Source organism: Chelon labrosus (assembly GCF_963514085.1).
Source record: "Chelon labrosus genome assembly, chromosome: 11".
Classification (NCBI taxonomy): Eukaryota; Metazoa; Chordata; class Actinopteri; order Mugiliformes; family Mugilidae; genus Chelon; species Chelon labrosus.
The window spans coordinates 10,866,260-10,891,959 of record NC_140344.1 but is presented as its reverse complement, the minus strand read 5'-3'; the positions used below and the strand labels follow the sequence as shown (position 1 = coordinate 10,891,959).

At 42.5% G+C, this 25,700-nt stretch overlaps 1 protein-coding gene across 1 annotated transcript in view; it reads left to right on the top strand.

The window, feature by feature from the left end:
• LOC311495710 (PDZ domain-containing RING finger protein 4-like) overlaps nt 1–25,700 on the top strand; it is a 116,280-nt gene that overhangs the window by 87,352 nt on the left and 3,228 nt on the right. The window contains exons 3-7 of the mRNA XM_084555260.1: nt 11,166–11,419; nt 13,837–13,939; nt 20,310–20,408; nt 23,279–23,341; nt 25,398–25,499. Coding sequence (XP_084411386.1) covers nt 11,166–11,419; nt 13,837–13,939; nt 20,310–20,408; nt 23,279–23,341; nt 25,398–25,499 — 621 coding nt within the window. The remainder of the gene's footprint in view (nt 1–11,165; nt 11,420–13,836; nt 13,940–20,309; nt 20,409–23,278; nt 23,342–25,397; nt 25,500–25,700) is intronic.

Below are 25,700 nucleotides of genomic sequence, written 5' to 3'. Positions count from 1 at the left end.
GTGAAACTCGAGTGGGTTGGGAGAAAAAAACACAGACACAATCCTCCTAACCTCTCTGGCGCTTTTGCCGTGCCACGAACAGCACAGCGGGGAGCCGTGAGGTAGATTGATTACACTTGTGATCATTCTTCTGAGATAATGTCCCTCCTTTTAATCATTCATTGTGCCGCTGCTCTTTACAAGGATGAGATTATCATCAGCAGCTTCATCACTGTCTCATCGTAAATGCCGTTCTAATTGGACAGCGCCGCGTTTCGTTGGAACTTTTGATCTCATCTACTGCTGTGTGTCCTTCAGCTGAAACGGTTTCCCTTTTGGATGCTTTCTAAGTGTGTGTGTCTATGTGCTACCTTCTCCTTTACACAGACAAGTCAGTGCTCTTCTAAGAGCAACTGAATGTTTACTGCTAGAGTTGAGATCATCAGTTGCCAGGTGAATGTAATTACTCTACCAAACTCCCCAGGACTTCTGCAGTTGCTCTTTGTAAAATCAGAATTGGCAGTAGTTGCAGTGTGTTAGCTTGATCCCTGTGGTGTTGAGCTGTTCTGAGAGCTCTGAAGTCAATAGCCTCATATTTACTCATTGGGTACCAGTGAGGCCTGATAATCCTGTGACTCCAACCTGACATTTCATCAAATCACCGGCCATTTACCTGTCAGATATCCCCCAGCTTTCCTTTATGTGATAGATTCTCAGTGTTTGAATGAAGATTTGAAGATGAGTTTGATATAAAAAAATTAAAAAAAGCCTCTCAGCCTCTCAGCCTCGGGCTATCGTCAGTAATCCGGCCCTTTTATTCCCTTTGACATTGGCAGAATTGACCAGCCCTGCTCGGTCTCGGTCCGTGAAGCGGTCTTGATTTTATTGGTCTTTTCAAGTCCTTTGTGCTGGCTGACATTTGTGACAGGACTCTAATTACTCTATTTGACTCTGGGGAAAGTGTTTAAAACAGCAGCCTCAGGTACGAGAAGGCAGCAGACACACACATTATGCGCAAAATGAATTTTTTTGTCGATTGGCTTCTTTGTTTACCATGCGAACATGAAAATTTAATTCTTTGCTGTATTTTCCCATCTTCTTTCTTACTTCATCTCTTCCCTCCCCTCCTTCACTTCTGTCCTTGACACCCCACCTGACCCAGCTCCTAGTTAATGGCTAACAGGCAGATCAGTGGTCAGCAGCAGGGGTCCTGAATGACCTTTCCAACCCACACGGTTCATTATTTGTACTGTCAGACCTCCATGCGCCGCCGTCTGACCTCCTCTCTCACTCCCAAACCAGCCACTGTGCAACAGCCTCACACACAAAGAGCCATTTGGAGAGGGGAGGGACAGGGAAGAAGGATGAGATGCCTTTGTTGTGATCATGAGTATGTCTGGCATTATGTAAATAGTGCTTATGCAGTGTTAATTGCCTCTGCAGCTAGGATGAGCACATCAAATGCGAAGAAAACAATTTACGGCTTTCTGAGTCTCTCCAGGGCACGGCGAGTAAGACCGGACCTGGCATCGGATGGCACTGCTGGTGCTACCTGCTGTCTGTGTCTTCTGATCTGTGCCTTGCCTAGCAGTTAAAGGAAAAATGGAGTTCAGTGAAAACTAGCTCTAGTTTTTCTAGTTTTTCAAGCATTTATCTCTGCAAGAATCAATGTAGGGAAGGGTTAAAATTTCAGATGACACAAGAAACACGACTAGACCAACAAGAAAATTGCTAATGTAAATGTCCATTACAACTTCCTGGTTCATCTTTGACCTAACTACTAAGGCTGTGTGTATAATCTTGAATAATAAGGGTTACCACTTTCCTGTTGGGCACTACCACCTTCCGTTTTTCCTTAGGATCAGATGAGGAACAGTTCAACATTTTGGGTAAGATGAAGAGATCTTTCTCATATGTGAACACTCAATATGAAGCTACATCCAACCGCTTGTTAGCATAGCTTAAAATTAAGACTCGAGACAGGGTAACAGCTAAAAAGCAAAAAGTTACAAAAATCAACCTCCCAGCTCCTTTATAACTCTTTATCTGTACAAAAGTCATGTTGTTAAATAACCCAGGGTAAAGTTCTTTTAACATATACAGTATATTGGATGCCTTTTCTTCGTCTCAGAATCGGTGTCAGACTCTACTTTTACTTTATTTGGCCTTATATGCACACACATACTACAATCATGGAATGATTATACACTGGCAATAAAAATACCGCATACAAGTTTGATTGGTGTTTGGTTGGCGCATTTTTTTGTGCGTGTTGAAAACACTTTACCGTGCACGTTCATTTGTCATAGCACCCTTCAGCACATAAAGAGGTGTTCCGTGACAGTACCCGCTTGATTTTCCTTCAGTCAGCATATGGATGGCACCATTACTCCTCACATCTTTTTACACCAGCCAAGCCGTTTTGCTGATCTACACAGCACGTAGCATCATCCAACTACCCCCCGTCACCCACTACTTTCCCGCCACACCCCCCCCCCCCCCAAACCAATTACCAGTTATCACCACGGAGGAGGCTTTTCATCCATTAGTTATTCATCCACCCAAGTGCCACTTTTACTCTTAATTTGATTTTCTTCCCTCCATTTTACATTAAAACTCACTCCGAGATGGGAAGATCTTAAAAGTTAAGCAGAGAGATTAACTGTGCATCTCTAAATCTCTTTAACAAATATACCCTGCATGTACCATTAACCTTGAACAAGCCGATTAACTTTGCACTCTGTTTGCCTCGACGGTCCCAAATCATATTTGGAATTTGCTGTCGAATTTCATACTAAAGCCAAAATAGCACGGTTCAATTACCCCGCATTCAGCCGTAATCTGTTAGTGATGAAGATGGAAGGCCGTATTGATCTAATTTCATGGGAAAGTGATCGTAAGCAGAACACGAGGATGTCACGGGTATTATTGCACCATGTGCTGATGAATATGCGCAGCAGTGTGTCTTTCTGTCTTAACTGTGTCATTACGCACAACTTTGTGTGTTTTAATCATGTGGCTGATGAACAGCTGCCTGTTTATTGCTAGTCCTGAAGAAACTTGCAGCATTCAGTGACCCACAGTTAGTGTCTGGCAACTAACTTGAAAACTACAGTAATTAATTACTGATTGCATGTTACTGGAAGTTAGTAAGTAGTTCATTTGTAAACTGATGTGTTCTTCCCCTGCTCTGCTGCTCAGCGCTTTTGACATTGAGTACCAGGAGGGTTGATGATAAGATCTCTTCTCCCTTTGTCCTTTTAAAACAGTTGTCCTTGCGCCGAGCCTTTACGCCAAGAGATTGGATAATAAAGGTATGTAAAAAGGCGCACAATGAATTCCAGAGCAGATTGAAAGAGGTGATACACTTTGAATGAGTTGCGCAATAAAGGGAGTACTCCACACAAGATTGGTGCTCAGAGAAGAAAATTGGCAGAATTCATCAAATGTTCTGCGGGCATAAAACCTCGGAGGCAGCGTGTTGGGCCTTTAATGTGAAAAACAGCCCAGGGGCCTTGTGGAGTGTGTTTTATGTGGTTGGAGGGGTTAAAGGAGGCCTGTATATTGGTTCGTGTAGAGATGTTGAGGGGATTGTCAGATTTCCCCAGTGGCGTCCTCACTCTCCCTCTCTCTCTTTCTCACTGTTTCATGTCATTGGAGCGTTGCCTGAGTCGCCGAGACAGTAGCACTGACGGTCTCGGAGTGATTTATGCAGTCATAAGGGCTGTACTGTAGCAGACCTCAGACCGTATTTTATTCTGACACTTATTATTGAAATGAGACATTTGGGTGTAAAGAGGAACCCAGTCCGTTTTCTCACTGAGAGGATGAGGGAGCGGTGGTGTTCACATCAAATCCCAGCCTTCCAGCATTTGGGAAGTCATCAGGGAGTATTTAATTTCTCCTCTCTGCTGAACATCCCCGCTCTCACTTGTACTTATAGATTTTTATTTGTGTGTGAATGCAAATTCAGTTTCAAATGTTGAAAGACATTCAACATGCCGATGCTGTTGTTGGAGCAGTGGCTGCTCTTCAGGTGCTTGAAGGAGAGGCAGTCAATTGGCAGAGGGTCCTCCCCTCTGTTGCACAGACTCAGCTAAAAAAAAAAATCAACAAACACTATAGTAGCTATTATTTTAGTGGCGGTTTGTAGTAATTATTTTCGCCAAAAGTCCAATGCATTTTCTGCTCTGACATTGTTACATTAGCAGTAGTTGGAGAATTACCGCGGCTCAGATGGCCATAAATCATCAGTATAAAGGTTGAGCAAAAGTGCTTGCCTCACCACTTTCTGTCATCTCTCTGCTGTCGTCTGCCTAATAAAAGGCACTGAATGACAAAAAAATAAATAAAAAACTGAAACCTGCAAACACCAAGGAGCCTTTTTAAATGAAACGTTCAATCGGGGGCTGCAGAACTGTGTTGTTTGCAGCTGGAGGATAAGAGAAACAGTTTTGAGGAAATAGGTTAACATTTTGGGAATTACGCTTGTTCACTTTCTTGATGAGAGGATAGATACCACCCTTACATATGCATCCTAATTAGTCTGATTAGATTGTTGGGACTGATCACAGAGGGAATGGCTTGTTGTGCAAAATTAACAACATCCAACACAAGTTACATAAGTGATTAAAAAAATTCACGTCTTTACATTACCCAGAAGACCTCTGTGTTTCCGTGTTCAGAAACTGTGGCTCTGTTTACAATCAGATTTAAATAATTATGATTAGAGACTCCAACTTAACTGTTGGATGCTAAATAAAATGATTTGATACATGCGCTTCCATGCCCCAAAACAATCAGAATATAATATTTTTGAAATGTGCCAAGTGGCCCCCCCAACTTTATTAACAACACCAAATTGCGGATGTGGATAAAGAATGTGTTCATTCTACTCAGAGAGAAAAGATTGAAGAAAAGATGAGGCCTTTTTATATTGATTATTAGCAGAACATTAGCTCCTATGTAAATGCAGCAATCGATGAATGAAATAAGAATAAAACGACTCTCATATTGATAGAATAACAGTTTTAGAAAAGTGGTTGCCATTCCCTCAGGACAGGTGTCATGGTTCACACGTGGCAGCATGTCCTCTGCTCTGTTCTGTCCTCAGTATTCTTTGGTCCCTCTCTACTGTATGTCCTCTTCCTCCGGCACTATCACACGATAGAGGTAAGCCGTGCTTTATACCATTTTGTTTCACTCAGGACAGCTGGCCTGACCCTATCAAGGTATTTTACCAACTGGTCCAAAATGTAGCATGCTTTCAGAACTCATCCCCAACTGTCACCATCCAGAGCCTCCTCTAACTCTCTTATCTGAGACCTTCACACCGCTGACTGGACCCTAACGATGAGGGGTCATGTTGCCTTTTCCCAAAAGACAAGGAGATGGAACGGGAGTGTAAATCGGCGGCCGTAAGCGCCACACTCCCGGGGCCGGATGACCTACATGTTACACTTTCTCCATCTGCCTGCATACACTTAACACCCCGCTGGCTGCCACTCAAACCAGCAGGTGACGGCGCACAGTAGATACAGGCCGGGTGTAACCGAGGCTTACTGCATGTACAGATGTTAAGCGCAACACCCAAGGTTACACGGTTAAACCTTGGGCGCCGCTGAAAGCCCTGTTTACGTGTCAGTGCCGCTGAAGTAGAAAGGATGACCTTGTTTAGTTCATTCCGGTGCATTTGCAGTTCAGCTAGGATACGCGTGAAGGCAAACACTTTCTCCTTGTTCACAGCATAAACTCTATAAAACTGAAAACAAAAACAATTCATTAAGATTCAAAGTGCCACATGCAAGCCATAAAGTAGTGTATGCGGTTAATTCAAAGGCATAAAAAAGCTAATGGACTATTAGAGTCTACTGCCTGAGGCTGCCTTTTCTCCTTGCACAAGAGGTACATCAATCACTTCTATCAGTAATCCCCTACAAGCTGCCGGCAGTGTCTGCGCCTTCTGCCACAGAAACGGTCCCTCAGCAGAAGCAGCATCAGATATGGCTGAAGTTGACATGTTAACAGATAAACTGGCCCCTCTTTCCTACCACTATCGCTACATTCTGCCCTCGGTCTTTGGAGATATTGATGGGAGGAAGCAGTCGATGAGACAAAAGCAGTGACGGAGGGAGTGCCTGAGGAGCCGAGCTGAGCCGCCGCGTGTTTGTTCTCCCTTGCTGGTCCTCTTACCTGCAGGATAAATGATAAAATGGGACACAGATGAGAGCACCTTCACTTTGCTGGAGGCGGCTACAAGCTCATAGTTGTAAAAAGACTGACTTTTGGGGGAAGTCTTCAAGTAAGTCTGTTTGTTTGTTAGCAACAGCTCGGGGCAGTTTAAAGTGACGAGAGATGTGTACTGAAGCGGAGACGTAGCGCGTGCAGCTGCGACACAAGTTCCCAATTTTAAATGCCGATGTCAATCTGGGACTCAGACAAAATGAAAGAAAAGAAAGGGAGGAAAAAGTGTTTTCGTCCTTCTGTTACACTCCACTAAGCTGGTTTACTGCATTTGTTGCTGGAAAGCTGGTGGTCGTCTCGGAGGGTTTGAATGAAAACACATTTCTCTTCTGGCTACAGCTGCTGCATATCCATGCGCGCAAACTAGCCAGCAGATGTGTCTTGATCGAGGCACCTACTCCATCCCAGCACCCATTTCCTTCCAACTTCACATTTATCTGATCATCTCCTGTCCCGAAATGCAGAGCAAATTATCTCTCACGAGTAATCACCACTGTTTTGTTCCAGACCAGTAAGATAATTCATGTTGACTCCGTGCATATGGAGACATTTTTTTGAGCCATGAAGCACGTAGCAGCGCTGCTTTGGAATCAACTCTACAGCTGCTAAATAATTTGTTGCAAGCGGATTTTGTTTACCAGCATGTGTTTATGACTGCATATGTATTTGCATACTTGAAGGGGATAGCTGATGCTTGTGTAACTACACTGAAATGTGTGATGAAGAGGCTACAGCTTGTTCTGAGCGTAGCGTAATGTGGCTAAGGGTTGAGAATTTTCTAAAGATTAAGGAATTTAGCCGTTTGCAAAGATCCACTACATAAACTTGCCTGCAGCGTCTTTAGCCATGCTGACTGATGATGCACTTTACAGAGAATAAAGCTGTGGTGAGACTGCGCTGAAGGCGGATCTTCAGTGTGAGAATATCTAGAAAGCTTCAGCCAGGCTTACGGAAAACCCTTCCCATCTGTCAGATAGGACCACGCAACTAACCGAGGCGGCGCGTTTTGCTGGACACATATCAGTCAAGAGGACGCAGCTAGGATGGCACAATCCCCGATGCAGGAGATAAGACTACTTAATATTCGTGTGTTTATTGGGGATTAATTGTTCCATCTGGCTCCCATGAAAACCAGTCATCAAAATAAAAAAAAAAAAGCAACGCTGTCTCCTCCTTTTCCTGACGCTTTTTCTCATTCCGTGGTGGCCGCGGAGTACAGCTAGTGAGCGGTGAGGCTTGGAGGAGGAGGAGGTGGAGCTTTGACCGGACAGTCAGTACCAGGGGTGGGGAGCTGGGAAATTTGATCATTTTTCTTCGGGTCTGTCATATGGCATAGGCTGCCTCATTTGTCTGCTCCTTTGTTCTCGCCGTTCTAGGCAGAGCGAGAGACAAGCGGCAAAGGAAAGAAAGAGAGAGAGAGAGAGTCAAAGTCAAAGAAACAACATAAGCTAATTACTATAGTGCTCCATGTTTCTTTAATACAGTACTTAAGCTTAATGTATGTGCCGCAGTATTTAATACCTGCTGAGTGGCCAAAAAATAAAAAATAAACAGAATGGAAAAAATGCCTGGAGAGTGAGGGAAGGAGGGCGGCTGCACCTTTATTTTTTCCTCCAAATTGCCCCGCGGTTGCACAGGCAGGAGCAGTGTTGACCCAGTTTATCTCCCGCTCAGGTGATTAATGCAACATCGCTACAAACAAAGGTCACTTCAGGAAGCAGGGGAGCAAGCCAGAGCGCAACTAGAGCTCAGGGAGTTATATATGGCTACTGTTATGTCTGGGAATATCAGTAGTTTTTTGGTTTTTTTGTGGGGCATCACTCAGTCTCTAGAGATACACATGGAGAAGTGAAGGCAGAAACAATAAAAGACACACAAAAAGAAACTGGCATGCACACACAAGACCCGGGGAGACGGGATATCACTCTAGGACTTTCTGTTTTTATATCATAAGTGAATGTGTTACGCCACGGATTTAACAAGCGAAAAGATTTGTGTAAAGTGTAAGATTTTTCTTCATGAAGTGCAAGACTGAATTATTGGCATTTAAAGGACCATTTTGTACAATGTAATTGTCAAATATGTGGTAAGTCCAATAATAAACAGATTATAACGATTTATAGAAAAGAACAGGCCTACCACAGCAGCACAAATGCAATGCGAGAGCATCTCAACAGAGAACATTTGTCAACCTCCCAGCCCCAAAACCTCAAGACTGCAGTGTCAGTATTTGGACTATTAATGACTGTGTTTACTTCAGTTTCAAATAAGCCCTTCATATTTAGAGAGGGAGCACTGATGCCTCACAGCAAGAAGGTCAACTGTTTGAATCCATGGGCCGGCTGGCCTTTCTGTGTGGAGTTTGCATGTTCTCCCTGTGTCTGCGTGGGTTCTCTCCAGGTACTCCGGCTTCCTCCCACCGTCCAAAGACATGCTGGTTAGGTTAATTGGTGATTCTAAATTGGCCGTAGGTGTGCATGTGAGTGTGAATGGTTGTCTGTCTCTGTGTGTGGCCTTGCGATGGACTGGCGACCTGTCCAGGGTGTACCCCTGCCTTTCGCCCGATGACAGCTGGGATAGGCTCCAGCAGACCCCCGTGACCCTTAACAGGACTAAACGGGTATAGAAGATGAATGAATGAATGAATGAATTAATTAATATTTAGAGAGGGAGAAGGTCCTTTCTCTCACAAAGCCTGGCATATTTGTACAGTAGCCCGGAATGGACAAACCCTAGGTTGTCTTACGCGCTTGAGAACATAGGAGTGAAGGAAGGGTATTCAGTTGGTTGCAATGTGCAAGTGTTATTTTCTTCACACCGGACCTTTAATAAGAAGCAGGTTTAGCACAGCAGCTGTGTAAAAACTAAGATCCAGACGATGTTTGTATGTGTGTTTGACCCAACATGGGAGCAGAGACAAATGTGTGGGTATTTTTAAACTGTCTTTGCGTTTGTTCACACAACGCCTCGGGGTTGTGGGCTCCCTTTAATGGGTCACGGGATTAATCAGAGCAGTTAAGAATGCATTTACGTCTGCTACCTTTTTTCCCCCCTGGATTTCTTTGATTTTTTTTTGGTCTGTGGTTGCCAAATAGTTTTACCTTTTCTGGTCTCTAAAGATGATTCCATTTGAACAAAATAACAGAGTCAAATTCTCAGGTTCGAGCTCTTTCTGAAATATCACAGTGAGAAGAATACCTTTGAGTTTTAAACATTTGGTCAGACAAAATCAAGACAGCACCTTGAGTTCTGGGAAGTTGATTTCACAATATCTTTCATGACATTTCATGGTGAAGACAATTAAAACTAACCACTAATAATGAGTATTGTGACTGCAACCTTAACCGGAAGCCAAATTTGGGAACATCAGAGGCTGAGCGTGTACTGTAAATCTCACATGTGACCTCATGAAACATTTATTCATAAAATGAAACAGAATTAGTGGTGGAATATCTGTGGTTCAAATATAAGCCTCTGTGGGAGTTCCATGGTGGTTTATGAGTCTTTAATGTTCGTTTACAAGCAGCACATACACACACCCAGAGTTACTTGAAATTGTTGTCTGCTTGTGAATATGTGTGTTTTCTTTATTTCTACCACTATGATTCATGTTAAAGAGAGTCAGTGATTCCGTCTCTGTAACACTACAGCTTTGGCTTTCCTCCATGCTGTGTCTTTCCACAGCTGACTCTTGTGAATATAAATGCTTTCGTTTACTTTTATAGATAACACTTCAGCGTATTTCATTTTGCGATGTGAGCAAAACACTTTACTCCAAAGCTATATTTAAATGCAACAGTAAGTGTAATTGTGCTGCGTCTACCTTATTTTCTTTCTTTCTCTTTGCTGTTATCTAAATTATGATCTCTGGTTTCGGCGCTTAAACCGAAGCACATTCTCTGAGGTATTCCACGGCCATGCTTTCTCTTCCAGAGAAATTACTGGTGCTAAATGACGCAATGATTTTCTTTATATGTGCCAGCTGTACCGCAAATGGTTTTCAATCTGCCAGAAAATCCAGTTCATTTTGTGGAGATGAGGTTTTAAGATGGAATGAGCGAACAGAGGCCGTTTGGGCTTTGAGCAACATTCTGATAATGTTGCATCTAACTGTGTTTTCTATGTATGTTTTCCCAGTGTCGTATTCATAAAAATGTTTTTTTTTTTGATCATCTGTCAAAAGGACATTTGGGGGGAAATAAAAAGCAGAATTAAAAATTTTAACTGAATCCGCACTCCGTAACATAGCAGCAATATGGGAGGAATTAAGGGCACAGTGTTTCATTTAGACCAGCACCACCCCCACGTTAGAGCCTGAGACACAAAACATTACATTTGGCAACATCAACACATTAGAAAACCCAGTCTTCCATTGTTTGCTAAGTATATAAAGCACAATAAGACTAATAGCTGTAATAGCCTTTTTACATTTTCATAGGCTTTTAGTCAAATGTCACTAAAACCGGTTTGTTGACCACAACCCCCTCTCCTTTTTTTTTTTTGCTCAATGAGGCTGAAAGCATAATGAAAATTCAAAAAAATAAAAAAAGTAATTAAAAAGAATATAAAGAAATAAATAATTTGGGGCAAATAAAGGGAAAATAACATATAATATATGTCTGTAGCAATAAATATGTACATAGATTTATATCATTTATGAATAAAATGGACAATTAAATGGTCAAATAAATACATAGAGTAGAATTAACACAAATGTAAATACATTATAATTGTTAAAGGAATTAAAATGTATATCACATTTTATAAATGAATTCATGACTGCGGCTATATATTTTTTATTTTTGGCAGTTTTGGTCCTCCATACAGGAGTTTGGTCTTCACGAACTGCCACAAAAAAAATAGGAGCCAAAGGCAAATTAAAGCATGTAGTTTAAAAACAAATTAATAAATTAATTACAAATTATCTTCCCTGCCATCCTCAGGTGAATGGGAAGGAGTTGTCCAAGTCCAGCCATGAGGAGACTGTAGAGGCTTTTCGCTCTGCCAAGGACCCCGTCGTGGTGCAGGTCATCCGGCGGACCCCGAGTGGCCGCCCCCATGGCCCCCCTCAGGAAATCCATGTGGTGGACGTGTGCACTCAGACCGACATCACCTTTGAACACATCATGGCGCTGGCAAAGCTCCGGCCCTCGACCCCCCCTGTGCCTGACGTCTGTCCCTTCCTACTCTCGGACAGGTATGAGCAACGGGAAACGGATGTACTTGTCCTACATCTCTGTGAATGCTTGAATCCTTTAATTTCTTTCAGTCCTTGTCAACAAATCTCATTAAGTTTGAGTCCTACTTTCTTACACCAAATAACTGTGACTAATAATTTCACATCATTATTTCGATTTTCATTTAATTTCTTATATTATAATTGGAATGATTTCGGTTCACTGCCACAGAAAGCAATATAAATTGTTGTTGTGTCCTTGTTTTGACTTTGGATCAGTCTGACGGTAATTAAGAAGGGAAAAATACGAGCAGTGGGAAATGTTTTTGAGCCATGAAGCAGAAATATCAGCGTTTGCAGGATTATGCAGGACGCTTGTAAAATATAAATGGATCGTCTGAGCAGCTGCATAGTTGATTCTGACAAATATAGATTTGTTTGATGAATGAGTTTCCCGATGTCCTTCATGTCTTCTTTCACTTAAAGGACGCACCAAATTAAAAAAAAAGACAAATTAAGGACAGGGCTAAGTGGTTCTAATTAGCCATTACTACAAAATTAATGGTGAAATGTGCTAAATATATCACTAAGTCGGTTAAAAGGAGCTTGAAGAATATCGAGAATCAGTTGTCCATCAAACATTTTGTCACATATTTAACGTCCTGACTGACTCAGTGAGGTCAATTACATTTGTTACTCCTGTACTTGAAGACATCAGCTCCACAAGGGGGGCGGTTGTAGTTAAGTGACAGATGCAAAACAGCAGTAACAGATAAATCAATACAGCTTCACTGTTCGATCGGGTTTCTCTTGTTTCTACACCGCACATTCAGGTTTCCAAACGTCCCGTGTAATTTCCACTTTTTGAATGATGCAGGACAACCTTTCATAGATCCCCTGTCCTCTTAAATAAATATGCACAGAGCCATGACTCAGCTGTCGGATTAAATATGTTTGTTTGAGATAAAAAGAAGAGAGAGAAAAAATAACACATGCGGTATAATCACTAAAAGTTAAATCGCATCGCAGCTGGGTTCTGGGTTTTACATCGCCTCAAAGTTTTTTATTATTTATGTGAGATGAAAGCACAAAAAACAGAAGATCTTAGAGTTTAAATGATCAACCAGAGTTTTTTCCTGGAAAACAACAAAGGAAATACGGTTCATTATTTCATCTTCTGGCTTTTTACTTTAAATTCAGTTAATCTCTGAGGAGATGTAAACTGTGAACAAGAAAAGTTTAGCATAAAGGAATATCTTGGTTTTACCTCTGGGTAATGGATGAATGAAGCAATAGCACAGAACAGAGAAGTCAGGACTGCCTTGGCGTTTGGTACAGTTGGCAAATCCAACAACAACAAAGATTGTGACTTCCATATCTGCTGTCATCCGTCATTGTAGATCTGTGTCGGCCATTATTGCAAACGTCATTAAAAGTGTGCATTTTTATGCAGTTTGCACTCTACTTATAAAGTACTACACATGAAATGATCATTGTGTCACTGCACATGCATATACTGTATATGTTACACCACAGAATTCCCCACTGATCATTCTTTCCATGATGGTGCTGCTTGATGTATCCATTTTACTCATGCAGGTTTTACAAGGTGATTAAAGCAAATGGACTAATAAAAAACTAGGCAACACAAAGCAACATGCATGCAGCCCCAGGCCCAGTCCAAATGTAATCAATGGGTCCCATAAAACCCACATTTTCTTCTCTTTATCTAATATCAGGTGCACAATCCAATAAACAGCAGATTTTATGGATGTTCCAATTGTTTGGCATCTTATATTTGAGGCTAGATTGTAAATTTGTAATTGTATTCTTTGCACCCACAGACAAATGTTGGTATATGAATAATATTGATGCGCCAAGCATTCTGGCATTTACTAGTCTTGTTTTTATCGCTGAAAGGTTGTTTTACAGACACGTTTGCGGAGCTTGGTAATCTGAGAGTCACACAGGCCCTGAACACATCACTTTACATGTTCAACAGAGTGTCTTTTTGAAGTTTTGGTCCACCATGATTATCTTGTGTGGCACCAAAGCTGCTCATCTTGTTAGGCTTTCACAATGCTGTTTTGTTCTCTGACTGAGGGAGGCATAATAGAATTACTCTGCACAATGTGTGGGGTTTGTCTGTCAAGAGCAGGAAGTAAATTACAGTATGTGCATATGCTGTTATTAACAAGGGGCTGTACTTTTATCACACACTCCAGCGGCAGTGAAAGTCCTTGACAAATCCTTTATTCTTCAGATTCCAGCTAAGACAAAGGCGCAGAAGTCCTGTCACTTTGAGATTTGGAACGTCTTGAGATAAAAAGGGGAAAAATATCATGCTTACGCCCAAATCTCCACCTCTGTCTGTTTGCCCGTCTCCCTCCCTGTCTGTCTTTCCTTCACATTCTTCCTCTGTCTGTCTCTCCTGACAGCTGTCATTCTCTTCACACAATGGACCAGGACTACTATGAAGGGACGGACTACCTCTCCCCTGTTCCTGCTGATGGAGAGAGGACAGAGGAGTTTGAGTACGAGGTAAGGACCGCACGTCACTGCTAACCAGCGCCTGACAGACTCATCAGCACAGCAAATATTATGTTGGCAGACAACTGACAGGAAACTGCAGCAGAGAAATGCAGAGAAAAAAATTGCCATCACAAAGTTGCTATGGCCCAAAATTTGGGAAAATGTTTTTTCATCCGTGAAGCTCTGTACATATATTGGTTTTGAATTGTATCCAGAGAACCACCAGTGTGTAGGATTTAGTAGCATTTAGTGGTGAAAAATGAATCGAACGTGGTACTGTAGTAACTTAAATAGCTACTTAAGTCTTTGAGTCACAGCTTTACAGAAGAAGTGAGCTTCTTTACAATCTGGAACCCAAAAAAATTATGTTTTGGTCTCTATAGTAAATCCAGTCATGACTATAGGAGGTGAATTTTTATAAGTCCCCCATTCAAAACGCATCAAGGCTTAAAGGTATGCATTAAGGGCTGCGTCACTGCTTTGAGTGACAGGTGGGTGCTAGTGCCAGGCCACTGGCTGTCTGCTGGAGCTGGATTCATCAGAGTGTGTGTTAAATCTGCTCTCAAGGAATCATATGGGTGATGTCATGTCTGGCTTCTTATCTTCATATCAAACCAGCGCTCTTACTTCTCCCCTTGCGAGCGTGAAGTAGAACCTGCGATGTTTACTAAAAATGCAAAAAACACATGCCACTTTTGAGCCAGAGTTTGCTTTGTTCGTTCTGGGCTACTGTCGAAACCTAGCAGTACAACTTTATGGACTTCATGGAAGAGGATCTGCTTACTCTGTTTATACAAGGGGTAATTTTTAAGCTCAATCAAACACTATGATTCTTATTTCTAGGTTATTATAAACTATCATTAAAAACGGAATTTTGAAAATGTGTGCCTTTTTGAAGTTTTGGTCCACCTTGATTATCTTGTTCTCCCTGAATTTTACACACAGGACCTTTAAGGCCGTCTCAAGAAAGCTATAGCTTTTAGCATCAGTGTGCACCAACACGCATTTAAACTCTGTCTTTAATGATGCTCAGATAATCTACAGACAGCTTAAAAACATTTGGTTCCCTTTGAAACAACAACATGCGTCCATTTTCTCCCCACAAAGAAGAGAAACTTTCAAACAGACTCGGCGTTACCTGAGATTTGTTAACTGTTTTCACAACTCTTGAAGAAAACCCCAGCGAGCCTGGTTGACTTGGCGCTTGATCAAACCCAATTAAATTGTGGCAGGTGCTGGTAATAATAATAATAAAAAAAGAGTAGGAAGACATTCATTTTCTCTCACGTTTTACTGAAGTGTAAGTAACAGGATCAGTGGGATATGTGATGTTTCTAAAGCTGTTGATCTCTGACACATACATAGAGATGCACTGATTCAGCTGTGACGGGAAGAGATAAATAGACTGTCTCTGCTCTCCGCTTTGGTCCGATATTCTTTATTTCCGAGTCATTGAGGTGCGAGCATATAGCCGGCGAGGGCTCTGAAACGGTCTGATGTATGATGATTGCACAGCCCTCCCTCCTCTTATTTGTTTCATTTTGAATTCATTCTGAATGCTTCCACCCACTGAGCTTGAGCTGTTCCTTCACATACTAAAGTGATTTGCGCACCCAATTGGATCGCACAGGCCCCAGTGTCAAATCAGAACAAATATAATGTATTAAAGCATCTCTTTATGCCTCATTGCTATTAACAAATCCTATTATGCTGTGTGTGCTTTGTGGCCTTCAGCATTTTCTTTTTTGCTTCTCATGCTCGGGGGGTTTTATACCACCCTAATGCTGCCACGCTTAACTGTATGTCAACTGAAAAGGCTGCAAGGGGATGTGGGCAGAAGCTGAAAAGCCACTTTCAGAGTCGTCCTGATCCCTCACTCCCATCTCAAGGAGAGAAACGGGAATGAAGGAAAAGCAGATAAATTACCTTTATCTGGTGAAAAAGCACAGCGGTGGAGAGTTTGCAATCACATAACAATATGAAACTAATTCACCTTTCTAATGGACCAGGACAATGATGTTGATGGGGAGGAGTGACGCCTGAGGCCACTGAAGTAGACACTCACAGTATATACTGTGTACATTTGAAACCATGATTTTCATATTTGTGTACTTTCTGCAGCTATATCTGATTTAACCCAGCTGTATTCAGTGAAACCTTTTTACCGCTAACACTGTATTCCATTATTTCTTACTGCAAGAAACTGTAAATTCATAGAACCTTGGTTACATTCATAACTATATTGTTCTTCTATATAGCCATACGTGTAAGTGCTACAGCTCTAGCAAACCAATCATTGCTGGCTGATATAAACCCCACTGCAACCTGTAAGTCACTGTGGAAATGTCACCATGGACATTTCATATACTGTACAGTATATATACCAATCACTCATAACTTTATGACCACCTTCTTAATATTGTGTAGGTCTCCCTTGTGCCTCCAAAACAGTTGTGGCTCATCAGAGAATTGACATGGGCCTTCTGAGGGTGTCCTGTGGTGTCTGGGAACAGATTGTTGTTAGGGGGGGCCTTTGGGTCCTATGGCTTGAGAGAAGGGGCCTCTGTGGATCATCCCACAGATACTTGATCAGTTTGGGATCTAGTGAATTTGGAGGCCAGGTCAACACCTTGTGCTGTTCTTCATGTTTTCTGAGTTGTTCCTAAACTGTTTTTGTGTGTGTGTCTGTGTCAGGCTGCATCCTGCTGGGGATGGCTGCTGCCATCAAGGAATGATTTTGCTATTGAGCACTATATGAACACCTTTTTGCAATGTTTTGAATGTTCTTTTATATGTTACAGTTCCACACTACAGCCCGAACTCCTTGTTATGTCAGAAATTAGCTAAACAGTAGAAATTTCATTTTTTCATGCAAGGCTAAAGTCGGTCTGAACACAGCTGATTCCTTGTCACCACAGCTAAACAACCACACGTGCACGGCTTGTTGTGCCGTTCCCAGCTGGCCTTAAAAACTCATGGCATTCTGTAGCAGAGAAATTTCTTAAATGTCATATAAATGGCAAGTTTCTGTAACCAAAGTAAATCAATTGAGAAATCCAGTTAATGTAACAATAGCTGTAAAAATATTACTACACATGATATAAGTGTACTGAACTGGACTTTTACCAGTGCATATAGTATGTTCAGACAGGGAGGGGGCTGTCCAGTCCAAATTACTTAAATCCAACTGAGTCTAAATAAAATGAATAGAAACTGAAAGAGCAGATTCTACATATCTATAAAGGTCAACTTCCATGATGAATGGTATACTCTCTGTGGAAGTTAGACACATTCGTCACATTCACTAGAGGCTCCCTCGCAGCTAAAATAAATCAGCGCTGATTTAGAATATTTCTGGTAGTATAGACTAGTCAAATCTGATTGCTGACTGATTTTACAATATGCAGCTTCCCAGTTCAAGTAACCTTACCAATTCCCTACCATAAAGTCATTTCTCCCAGTAACCAGTTTATCAATCTTGAAAACTTTGAGGTTGGATTTTCAAATATCTCCTGCTTCATGTGGCAAGGGAATAAATAATATACAGTATTTAACTTTAAAATGTAATAGTTCATTCTGTTGAGGTAGTTCCTCTTCTACCAGGCCAGTGTGTAACATCTTTGTCATCTCTGATGGCCGACTTGTTTGGAGTAATGACCACGGGCCATGTCTTACAGATTTTCATACATAAACATCACAGATTTCCTAGGACGCCTTGTTGTGTGTGTGGCCGCGACACAACGTTAGTAACCATTCCTTTGATTAGTTTTGGTGTGTTCTGAGAAAGTGAAGTACTCAGAGATTGTCTTCACTCTCCTTTTACCAATGGAGGCCATTCATGCATTTGCGACTGCTTTTTCAAATTACTCGTAATCAAAGGCGCGATTATTATGACAGCTTCCAATGTGCTTTGATGGTGGGCACAATCTTCCCCTTAATCACGCCATCACAGTCATTAATTTACTGTCAGCCCTCATCCCTGTGCCACGCTGCAATCTCCTGCCTGAGAGGCAGAGAGCTCGCCTGGAAAATAAGAGGGAAAAAAAAAAAATATCAAAAGGCGAGAGGGGAGACAGAGATTGGTGTATGTGTGTTTGAAGGTTCAGGAGACAGCGTCCTTTTACTGCGGCTTCTGAGTGAGTGGGTGCTCTTCCTACACAATATCGTCTTAAAACGAGGAACACAAACTTCTGAAAGAGAAAAAAGGGTCATCCAACAAGCAGTAATTGTAGCAATCCATTTTCTGTGATCATTTAGCCACAGGTCTCCGGCACTATTTCCAGCCATTAATTAGTTAGGAGTAACTTTAGGCTTGTTCTGCGGAGCCACACAGGGATGATGCAGTACCAGCTCACACCTCAGCTTCGCCTCAGTCTCGGCAATTAATTTGCGTGGTTTATTTTTAGACGGATGTCTCGCAGACATTGCGACTGATTTCAATATTTCCCACAGATGTCCCACAACTTCACACGTTACATTAGCATGCAAGATGTGTGCCGCCTCTGTAGCTCCCATTACCTCCATGACTGCTTCGTTGCATCTGGAGGTGTGCCGCTTCAATAATACCGTCGCCAACAATGACGACGGCGGCTCATTAGAAACGTTTTTTTAATACGGTTAATTACGATTTCTGCGGCCTACTTTGCTGAGGTATGCGGCGCCATCGCCTCCATCTTTCACGTTGTTTCCCCATATATCAGCAGGGATTTGAAGTTGTCATCGCCTCTGAGGCAGTCAATTAAAGATCTGAGCTCCCCGTCAGGTGGAGGCTGTCGAAAAAGATGAAACGACAAAGCTCAGATGATGCCGTTCTTAAGCTCTTCCCTTTTTTTACTCTCTGCTTGTGCAAATGTGTCCGCTCTCTTGAGTAGGCCTATTTTTTGTATGTGCAGTCGTGGGGTTTGTGCCGGGATGGAGGGATCACTTTTGTGTGAGTGTCTACAGGAGTGTGTGGCCCTGCAGCTGCTGGTCCCCCGTCTACAACCACCTCAATGATCTGTCAGTGCATGTGTGAAAAACTAAGGTACAGATGTGTATGAAGAAATGAGTGGCAGCCAGGGGAGGAGGAGAAAATGGGAATTGAGCCTAAAGGTGTGTTTGTGTGTGTGTGTGTGTGTGTGTGTGTGTGTGTGTGTGTGTGTGTGTGTGTGTATGTGAGGAAGTGGGGGGTCATAAACAGACAGGGGTACTCGGACGGCCTTCTTTCCCCTCATCGCATCCAAGCACGGTCAGACTTCACCCCCTCCTCCCCTTCCCAAAGCCCCGCCACATCTGACACATGTAACCAGCCAACCTGCACTTGTCACAGAGGAAATGAATCTCTCTGTTTCTGTGTGAGACCCCTGTGAGCCCCACCAGAGCCCTCGCTGCCACCTCATTTCTCTCTGCCCCCTCCATCCTCCTCCCCACTCAGCCGCCCCGCTCCGGCTGCTGGGAGTCGGTGTGTTTCTGCTCTAATGAAGACCTTGGGAGGAGAGGCCATTTCACACTTGATTCCCTCCAACACCCTTGATATGTTTCAGCATTTGGAGATGGAGCACTGGCTCGTGCTGTTTGGTGTTTGGCTGCACTTCTGTTGGGGGAAACAGAGTGCAAAATGGGAGCAAAGTAGGTTGAGTACATGTCTGGGTTGAGCTGTGGGAAAAAATGCACCAAAAATAAATAGCTATGAGATGAAGGGAGAAGGGAGTTGCTGCGATTAATTAAATCTTGCCTTCTTATGTATTGTATTTTTGAACTTAAATGAAGAATTCCTCTTCACAACAGGGTCCCACGCTATGTTCTGAAGTTGCTCGTGGGAAATCTGACTACTCATTTGTAAGTCAACAGTTTGTTGATCGTTCCCCGTGGGGAGACGAGGAATTCATGTTTCAGCAAACAAGTATTTCTGTTCGAAAAAGCATAATTATAGTTTATTTATAATCTCATATTCTATAACTTGGCAGCGACTTGAAAGGAAAACACTGGAGGTCCTCTGACGTTTATCAAAGCCCCTACGATCAAACTCTGCAAACGTCTTTCATGATCAAACACTTTCTGACTTTAAAAAAAAAAAAAACTCGGATGAGAGTTGGCTATCCAGACTCAACAACAAGTAGGATTTTTGTGCCAGAACTTAAAGAACGACGTCGTTTGATCTCGAGTGGAGCAGCTTCCTAGTGTTTGCGTGGCCATTGTTATGCATTGAGGTTTTTGTTCTATGCGAAGCGTATAGAATTCAATTGGATCCGTTTCTGTTTGTTCTTTTGAGGTTAGATAGGCACTCTGTGTCAGCAAAACAGAATCACAGCCAGGTGTGTTTAGCAGCTCCTCAGTCGAGGTTCCTCAGCAGATGGAGTCTTGTTTTCAGTCTTCTGTATTTTCCCTTTCATCTCCGCAGGAAGTGGAGCTGTGTCGACTCAGCAGCCAGGAGAAGTTGGGGCTAACGCTGTGCTACAGGACAGATGAAGAGGAGGATGTGGCCATCTATGTTAGTGAGGTGAGTAGATAACTTCAAACTACTGAGTGACTTAGGTTGAAAGGATTTTTTTTCTTCACACAAGACTCTCTAAGGCCCCGTTCAGACTGCCAGCCCAAATGTATTTTTTGGCATGGCCAGGATGATTTTAGAAAGTCTAGACAGAAAGAAGAAACGCGCATGAAATGCACTTTTCATATTTCATTCCAAATGGATTTCAACAGATCCGTCTCAGGCAGGACATTGTGGCAGCTCAAAACGGATTTCAAAGCGTTTTTTATGTCGCTCCAAATAAAGATATCAGATCCAGAGTCACAAAAGTGCTGAGCAGGATCCGTGTTGCTATTAGCAAAGCACTAGGGAAGACAGCGTGGACTACAACAACCACTAAAATTGGCTTCTATTTCTCAATAGAAGCCAATTCAGTACCTAGACTCAGACAGTAAATCCAATCTGATCACTTGCAAATAAACAGACAGTCGTCCCGAAGATCTGATTTAAGACGGAAAAAAATCTTATTTGCTCAAAGTCTGAACAAAATCCACTGTCCATCAGTTTATTTTCCAAAACTTTAAGTGTGTAATTCTGTCCCTTGTGTAATGCCCTCAAAAACTCTAAAATGGGAAAAATATAGTGTACGTGGCATTTACATACTGTCTTTTAATCATTGTTGATTACACTAAATCACAAGTTAGTGTCTGAAATCTGAATTCACCGCTCACTGCTGAGCAAATTTGAGAAAAATCCTGTGTGCATCATGTAGGGAGCAGTGAAAGAATGAACAAGCGTGTGATTTCGGACGCAGCGTGAGTCTTCTCTCTCTTTTATCTTTTCCCATTCTGCCTCGCTCCTGGAGATGCTGGAATAAAAAAACATGCAGCATACATGCACCCTCCTCCTGCCAGCTATTTTTATGCCAACCACCCCGGTTAGGACTGCTAGCGCTGGGAGAAGTGAAAATATCAATACTCTTGAGGCAAAAGGTATATGCATATTCTACAGATATCTCAGTTCTTTGAAGTCTCACATTTACATATTGTACTCTGATATAGAAAGATGACGACTGTCGGCTTCAGCGGCAGAGTGTCCCTGTGAAACACATAAACAACGGATAAATCTCCCACTGTATCGGTTGTGACATTTAATATTCACCTCCCAATTTATGATTTACTTTAGTATTCATGTGAGCAACGCCGGATTCTCTGTTGGGTGCAGTAATTTTAAAATTGAACTCTTTTATCAAACCCAAATGACATTATTGAACAGTTTGGCAGAGATTTAACTGCATGATTACACTGTCAGTTGCAAAAATGAAATGACTGCCAAGACGGAGAAAAAATAAAAATGCTTTCGCGTGTCGTCCATGTTATTCACCCAGTCTCAGTTCAGCCGACATCAACGAGCAAGGCTGTTAGACGCGCGTTTGGTGTAAAAGACATTTTTCTCCACTTGTTGGGAACATGTAAAATACTGTTCTCCCTTCTGCTCAACTTTCTCTCAAATTCATTTGAAGTTGACTCGGACAGATGCAAGGTGTTCGCTTTGGGAGCTGAGCGGAATATAAATCGCTGTGGTTGGTGGCTCCCAGCAGCATCCTCGAGTGTTTTCTCTGTTAAAAAAAAAAAAGTAGTACTAAGAGGTGTGTGCTGCATGTTAATGAGGTGGCTGAATGTCACTGTATACAGGATGTCTTAGGAGCATGTAACACCTCCCCTATCTTGCATAAGTGGTGAGAACACGCCAACCTGGAGTTAAGAAAAACACAAGGTTATTTTAAATCAAGACGAATTCCCCGTCTTTGTGGCTCTGGTTGAATGGGCACATCTCCACTGTGTGTGTTTGTGTGTGTGTGGCTGTTTAACTTATTTCCTATTGTTTCCGCTGCCTCATTCAGAACACTCGGTGAAATATTCAGAATAACAAGAGCAGAAAATCTCATTAGTCCACCGATCGATCTATTTTCTGAGCATGTTTATTTCTGTTCAGGAGCACAGTGGCTGGGGACTAAAGCAGGCGCTGTCCCGCACAGGCTATTGCCAAGGCCGACAGACACAGCAACCCTCTCCGATGGGCAATTTAGAGTTTCTATTTTTCTTCCCTGGAACAAATGGACAAAAAAGTCAACTCCACACAGCAAAGGATCAAAACTAGGGTCAAACCCAAGCCCTAGTTTTTCTTTTCCTCAACTATTAATAGAATCCTGTATATTCCTATATTTCAGTTTTAGATTATTCATAGACAAGCTCTCCCCTCAACTGCGGATGGATTACCTTCAGTTCCCTCTGTCCCTCCCAGTCCTTCACCCTTTCCTGTCTAGGGATCTCCCTCCCAGTTTAATGAGTGGCCCACTGTGTAGGAGTGGACTATCATGAAGATGGAGTGCCGCAGCACCTCGCCGTCTTCCGAGATCACGTCTGCTAGGAGAAAGTGAAACGAATGGCCCCAGATGCCGATTGATTGGCCGATGAAAGAGCATCCTGCCCTCTTGTTGACTAGCATTAGTTACAGGAAGAGCAGGTGCTTGGTGAACTGGGGCTGAGTTGCAGGCTGGAGAAGCTTTATCAACCTGCTAGAAAATAATAACTGAGGAAGGTACAATGGTGGGCTTAAATGATAAAGGTGATAACTCTGTTTCTTGTGGCATTTACTCAGCTTCCAGACCGGAGCTAAAATGGCTTTGAAAATTGACCAGGCCGCTGTGGGAAAGCCATTTAACATCTGAGGTCTTCCCATGGCAGCACACATTGTTAATAACTGTCTAGACGTGTCTAGCTCAGGGATGTCTTCTAAATTAGTTATATTTTCAGGCACTCCTTGATTCTCTTGAATGAAGATTGAAAGTTTTTTTAATGTTTTTTTTATTATTATTTGTTTATTTGCAACCTCCACAGATCAGCCCAAACAGCATTGCTGCCCGAGATGGACGCATCCGAGAGGGGGATCGCATTTTACAGGTACAGTCTCTCTCTCTCTCTCTCTCTCTCTCTCTCTCTCTCGCTCTCTCTCTCTCTCTCTCTCTCTCTCTCTGGCCACCTCCGCCCCAGCTCTCATTAGGTACAACATAAAACCGTGCTTTTATTTTGTCGCACTCAGCCACTGTCTCCCAGCACGAGAGCCCATTCATTTTTAATGGCTGCACATTAAAGGGGGAACTCGCCCCCATTGTGACTGTTAATGGGGGAGAAATGTCCCCCTGGCTGTTTTAGTTACAGACTCAGCACCAATAGAGTTTTTTTTTAAGAGTTTTGGTTCAGGATGGCTGTTATTGGCCTCTAGCATTAACTTCAGTCTTGAAGTCCGGAGGAATTCTGCTGCTGCAGGGTTTTCCTGGCCCTAGAATGGGCCTTCGGGGGGTTACTCATGACAGTAAGCATGGTTAGTTCACATACTGTTAAGGCAGTGAGTCTGTGTCACTGACCATTTGCTAAACAACTGTGTCTATTATGCTTAAGTAAATGAAACTTAAATTACAAAACTGGTTAACAAATACAATATTGGAAGGGAGAGGGAGGGACCCGCTCTCCTGAAATTTAACTGCTGACCTCAAGGAGAAGTGAATATCACATCTTGAATGTGAAATCAGTGAACATTGAGATACGTATAACTTTTTCCAAACAACTGTCCCAAAACATTATCTAGAGCACTGCCCTCTTCTGATTTGTCTACTCTTGGTCGTAAGTGAACATTTGAGGCAAAACAACAACATATTATTCCTTTTCATTTACAGTCTCCTGAGATACTTTCCGCTGTCACATGCTGTTCAACAAAACCAGCCGTTAACATCATCTAAGATCGTATCACCTTATTAAATTGTTATGCCAATTATCTTTTCACACCTTCAGCAGTCTGCTTTCCACATTTAACAGAACAGATAAGCTTTTAGTTTAATCAGTTCCGCTCTCCACACAGCTAGTGTACTTTAATCCTTAAAGTCTGTTCTCCTACATTCAATGCTCGTATATCGAGAAGTGTCTCTCTATTGGAATCCGAGCACTTCCGCAAAACACGGGTTGACCTACAGCTCTGTGTGTGTGTGTACTGTGTCTGAATGTTTCCTGTGTTAAATGGAGCTCCGGAGCCCCTGCTGCTGCTCTGCTAATGTGCCGTCCGCACTCTGTAAACACCATGTCAGTCACCTTTTTAAGTCGGCACCAAATCCTGAAGGAAGGAAGATCAGTGGCTCATTAAATAGCTGCTGTTTCACTGCTATAGACACATCTTTCAGATCACACACAGTCACAGACGCACTCTTAATATTAATCATTGCTGCACTCATGGATGCAGCTTTAAGGTTAAAAGTAGTGCACGGGGAGACGTTAATTGTTAATGCCACAAATGGTCAAACTGAATTATTAAGAGCGAATGAAAAGGAGATGTCTATGAATTCAGATATTCCCACCGCTATTATGTACAGACATTTTTATTTTTTATTGAGAGGTGAAAACAGGAGTAATGTCAAGAGAGGAGCTAATAGTCTCTGCAGCAGGTATCGGATGTGGGGAGCAGATGCATAAGCGCTGTTGGTCTAATTGTCCACCGTGTGTGACTGAGTTGAGCCGGGAGAGGGTGTGTGTGTTTGTTTGTGAGGCAGACCAGTACTCTTGCACCATTATCCACCAGTGACAGGGCCATTATTCTGCCTGCGAAAAGATGGACGCCACCTGTCAGTGGCCAGTTAATTGTACGACTAGATGTATGTACGCCGCCGGATACTTTGGTGAACACAACAGCTCCGTCGGCCCACAGCCACCGTCTCATCCATAATCAGCGCTGGGGTGCGATTCATATTAGAGAGCAGCGCAATGTTTAGTTTCCTCAGGAAAAAAAAAAAAAAAAAAAGTGGTATTATTTTACAGTGCATCTTTTATTTTTTATTATATAAAGTTCTTCTTAAGGGCTGTTCTGCGCTGGTGAAGATTAAAGCTAGCCTCAGTGTGTGTGTGCCTGTGTTGACATGTTTGCTTGCATTTGATTAATAGTGAGTTCAGTAATCATGTTTGTCATCTTCAGATTAATGGCCAAGACGTACAAGACAGAGAGGAAGCAATGGCTGCACTCTCCAGTGAAGAGTGCAGGAACATCATTCTGCTGGTTGCCAGACCCGAGCTGCAGGTTAGATATGACCACACACGTACTGACACGCCGTGTCTTTATGCCGCCGACTGTAGTAAAATGTCTACTGTGGGACTAAAATGGGTAAAGGAAGGACAATTTCTAAATTGTAATTTACACTCCTGGAGGTTTCTCTTGTACTGTATACTTGCGGCAGGTAAAATCCTTAGCAGACACTAAGCAGGCTGCCCACTGCACGCT